General features: G+C 38.2%; 1 protein-coding gene across 1 annotated transcript; it reads left to right on the top strand.

Annotated features, from left to right (window-relative positions):
* The first annotated feature begins 3,866 nt into the window (after positions 1-3,866).
* Positions 3,867-4,526, top strand: LOC138342244 (uncharacterized). Its single transcript, XM_069294553.1, has one exon. It carries the CDS (start codon positions 3,867-3,869, stop codon positions 4,524-4,526), a length of 660 nt encoding a protein of 219 aa, XP_069150654.1.
* Positions 4,527-5,326: the final 800 nt, after the last annotated feature.

The raw sequence follows: 5,326 nt of genomic DNA, 5'->3' as shown, positions 1-5,326 counted from the left end.
TCATTAGATTGGATATATTAACATATTTCAAGATTCATTATCTTTATTCCCCTCATGTCGTTACGTGACACTCCGCTCCTCAATATACTATCCTGGTGTCGGAACGTGACACTCCGATCCTCATTCTATCCTGGTACCGAAACGTGGCACCCGATCAATATTCTATCCTGGTACCGGAACGTGGCACCCGATCCATATTCTATCCTGGTGTCGGAACGTGACACTCCGATCCTCATTCTATCCTGGTACCGGAACGTGGCACCCGATCCATATTCTATCTTGGTACCGGAACGTGGCACCCGATCCATATTCTATCCTGGTGTCGGAACGTGACACTCCGATCCTCATTCTATCCTGTACCGGAACGTGGCACCCGATCCATATTCTATCCTGGTACCGGAACGTGGCACCCGATCCCCTAATCTCACCACTTTCGTTCATCAAGCCTTCTTTTGTACCGAGGAATCATCATTAACAAAGTAGATTAGGGTTTCTCTCCAAGATTTTTGATTCAATAGCTTCATCATGCTTATTTATTCACAATTACATAATCACATCATTCATGCAAGCATACAATTAAGCATATAGAAGGTTTATAATACTACTAACACATATCATTCGCTATTAAGAGTTTACTACGAATAGCATGAAAACCATAACGTACCTCCACCGAAGATTAGTGATTAAGCAAGAAATTCCCAAGGCTTTTGTTCCTTCTTCTCGTTCGATCCTCTCTCAATTCGTTTCTCTTTCCCTCTCTTTGTTCTTTCTAATTTTATTTATTCAACCCTCTTTCTTTTACCCTAATTAATATATTATTAAGAATGAAAGATGGTAATAATGACCCACTAATTAACTTAAGGTTACCTATTTTAACCCCCAAGTAATTAGACTTATTAACCTTAAACCTCTAACTTTATAATTAAAGTAGGAATAGTCCAAAACGTCCCTTAAAACGTGCAAAGAAATCCGACCCAGACTGGGATTGCGCAACCTCTGACGGGTCGTCGTGCCTGCGATGGTCGGTCCTACAGGTCGTCGCAAAGTTCAGAGACCCAATATTTCCACCAAGGGTCTGTGACGGTCCGTCACACCTGTGACGGTCCGTCCTGCCATTTCGTTACGAAGTTCAGAGAGTCTATTTTCAGTACCCAATTTTCAGTTTTTCTAAGTGTTTTCAAACGAGACCCTGCGACGGTCTGTCGTGCCCATGACTGATCGTCGTTGAGTCCGTCGCCTCAGCCTGTTTTTTCAGAAATAAAATTTGCTGCTCAAAACGACTAAACAGGTCGTTACAGGTCCCAACTATATCTCCTAGTTCTTGAACTATGTTACACTCATAGGAGTACTAGCTAGTGGATCCACTTGGTTTCTATGTTCATGTTTTTGTACTACCTTGGCAAGTAGTCCGCCTTCCTTCGGTGTTGGGTTCCACGACAGCGGATTCCATATTAGCTCATGTGGTATATGTCGGTTAGGTCAAGATGTTCCCAAAATGTAAAATGAACTAAAGGAATGAACTCTAACTATGATAACCTAAGGGGTCTAGCTTGGTCTAGGTAGCGGTATGGGACTCTACCTAAGCATTGCACTTGTTAGCCTTGAGGGGAGTCTTAGGTGGATGTTCTTATGTATGATTATGCTTACTATGATATGATATGTATATGATGATGTTGCACATTGTTAATGCTATATGATGATTAGTTTCACATATGTATTTGTGATTGTCTATATGCTTAAATTAAGATAATATGTACTCTTAAATGCTATGTCATGTGAAGTAGGATGATAGTCATGATTCTTGTTGGGTTACTTGATTGAGTAAGGCTATAGGTCTTTGCTTGGTCATTACACTTGTTAACTTGATATGGGTTCATGGGTGATTTTGTTACTTTGGTTATGTTGAAAGGTACTATTATACATACTTGTTGCTAATATGACCTAATGATAGAGTTACTTTGTTGATAGAGTTACTTTGTTATGTATTCAACTATATTCTATGCATGTTGACTTTACTACTCTTCCTGCCAAAAACAAGGGACGTACTTCTCAACCTAGGAGTTAGCAGGATTGAAACAGTACTCTTATACATACTTGTTGCTAATATGACCTAATGATAGAGTTGGTTTTGTAATGTACACGCCTATGAGTTAATGAACATGCATTATTGGTTTGTATGATCTTATTGAACGTGCATAAGGGCTTTTAGTGAAAAGTGCATACTTTATGAAATGTCCATTTTTTTAGCATGTTTTCATATATGTGCGCATATGATCTCATACTCAGTAAATGTGGCGTACTAACCAAATTTCTTCCTTTTCCCCAATATTTTAGGTTCCGATCTTTGAAGGAATTTTGTAGTCGACATTGAAGAATACTTAGATCTCTTGACCATCCAAGTAGGGTAGGTCCTAAATTTTTTAGTGTGATGCCACTATCATGATTATGGAGTTATTTTTAGTTAAAGACTTCTATGGTTCTTTCTTTTCATTTAGTGTGAAAAATTTTATAGCCCATGTGAGGCATTCTTACTTTGATGTATGGGTTATGCCCAAGTTCTTACACTTTTATTAGATGGTTATGAGATGAGATGAGTATTATTACTATGTTATCATTTATATACTTATGTGAAATAAAAGTAGAAGACACAGTAATCTTCCTATACAAAGGGTCTATATATACTTGATATATAATTTATATATATATATATATATATTATGTGTACGTAGAGGTTGATGTAATCCTCCAAGTACATTTAATGAAAAGTTTTAAATTTTTCCGTGTTTTGACCTATGTATGTAATGATGTAAGCTAAGAGGCTTGTCTTAGTCCTCAAAGAGGACGACAATGCCGGTTTCGTCTAGGGGGTAACCCCTGATGTGACGAACATGGTATCAAAGCATGTGTTTGAATATCTTTGAGTCCATATCTCTCTCAACCATGTCTATGCAGGTTCGTATTCATAATTGTGAAGTACACCACACTTACGAATAGGAATCTATTCGATGCTTTGGAAACTCTCATTTTCTTAAAAATGCAATATCGTGCCACTAGAGTATACTTATAGTGTGCTTTTTAATCTAATCCTTTTATTGTGATTATAGGCAATGAATACTCGATAGAATGTGGACGAAGACTTGAAGAAGAGATTTCCAATGCGGGAGCTCCTCCCCGTGGTGATCAAGTTCCTCTACTTGAGGAAGATGTGAATGATGACCAAGCCCCGGTAAATCCTCCTCCTTTGACGGATGACAACATAAGGGCCGCTCTCTTCCAAATGGCTAAAGCCATTACTACCCAAGCAAAATCCTCTACTACTCAAGACCAAGCCATGATGGCCAAAGTTAATGGGAGGTCGTACCCCGAGTACATCAACAAGTAGCTACCATGGCCTCTCATTTAACGGATTTCACTTGAATGAATCCTCCGACATTCTACGGGTCCAAGGTTGAACAATAACCCCAAGAGGTCATTGAAGAAATCTATAAGATCCGATAAGCTATAGGGTTGTCTACTAGTGAGAAGGCCGAGCTAGCCACTTATCATCGCAAGGATGTGTCTCAAGCATGGAATGTCCAATGGAGGGATAATAGGTTGTTAAGGGGTGTAGTAGTGACTTGGAAGGTGTTTAAGAAGGCTTTTCTTGATCGGTTCTTCCCTAAGGAAAAAATGAAAGATAAAGTGGTGGAGTTAAACAACCTTCGGCAAAGAGGTATGAGTGAGCATGAATACTCATTGAATTCACGAAATTGTCAAAATATGCTCCTTCTTTGGTTTCCTATCCTAGAGATGAAATGATTCGCTTTGTGACAGAGGTGTCAGATGATTTGTAAGAGGAGTTTCATTCAGCTATGCTACATGATAAAATGAACATTTCCCATCTTATCGTGCATGCCCAACATGTAGAGGAGTCAAGGTCTAAGAGTAAGAGTAGAGATGCTAAAAGGGAAAGATCTTTTGAGGGTGGTTCCTCAAAGAATAGGCTTGAGATACAAGACAATCCTATATTTAAGAAGAGGGTTTCTAGTCAAGTTCCTTCCATGTTCCCTAAGGCTGGTGGTAATAGGGTGTCTAACCCTAAGCCTAAGAAAGGAAGTTCACCAACCATGAAGCCAACTTCCGGAAAGTGTGGCAAAAAGCACTGTGGTGATTGTCTTAATGAAACAGATAATTGTTTTGGTTGTGGTAACAATGGGCACATGGTTAGATATTTCCCTAATGTAAGGGTTCAAGACAAGGCTAGTGGACAATCTCAAGCAAGTTGTTCAAGTGATGCATCTAAGAAGAACCTCTTTTATGCTCTCCGCTCTAGAAGTGAGCAAGAGACTTCTCCCGACGTGGTGATCGGTTTGTTGAAAATATTCTCTATTGATGTATGTATCTTACTTGATACCGCTGCAACTTTATCATTTGTTCCTCCTATAGTAGCTAAAAAGTTTGACATTTTACCCGACATTTTGCATGAACCCTTTATAGTGTCTACTCCGGTGGGTGAGTCAGTTGTCGCAAAAAGTGTTTATATGTAACAACCCTAAAAAATGGAAATAATAATTGATACTTGATGTGTGTAGAATTCCTATGATTAGACCAGGGTTTAAACGGAATGATGCACTTACAACCAGATTTCAGAACCCTTGCTACATCCAAGCCAACTAACTTGTGGAGTTAGCTAATCTAGAAAAGGTTGGTTCGAACCATGTAGGGCTCTCGAATACGAAGATTTACTCGAATGAGTCTTTACCGGACATAAAAAGAGGAAATCTTAGGTTTGGAGGGTCTAGGGGTAACAATGTCTTTTTACAAGCTAAGATTACTATCGTACTTATTTTAAATATAAAATCAATTATTTAATTTATAAGGTGGAGGGCAATTTGGGGAGATAGAGCCGAAATTGAGCTCTTGAAGTGAACTCTTGCTTCACCCGGTTTGAGCCTAGGTGAAAGCAATGAATTAATGTGATTTACATTTATGCTATTGAATTAATATAATTAATTAGTTATTATTATTATTCATTAGATGATTTAAAATAAAATAAAAAAAATCAGATTTTTAATAATTAAGTAAACCATATTTGACTAAGTCCTAAACTATACTCCTAAACCTAATATAACTCCTGCTCTCTCACGTCTATCTCTAAGCTCTCACGCTCAATCTCCCATGGAATTTTACACGCAATTTCTCTGCAAAAATAAGATACAAAAGCAGAAAAATAAACCTAGTTCTTCACCCTTGAATAACTCACACGAAATCATAGGAAAATAAACATTAATCGCACACTAGGCTAAGGGAGGTTGTCATTTGAGTGGAGTTGATATTGAGGAAGTTT

The sequence above is a fragment of the Solanum lycopersicum genome, chromosome 1, assembly GCF_036512215.1.
Source record: "Solanum lycopersicum chromosome 1, SLM_r2.1".
Taxonomy (NCBI): domain Eukaryota; kingdom Viridiplantae; phylum Streptophyta; class Magnoliopsida; order Solanales; family Solanaceae; genus Solanum; species Solanum lycopersicum.
The sequence above is the reverse complement of the archived record's forward strand: the minus strand, read 5'-3'. Positions and strand labels throughout refer to the sequence as shown.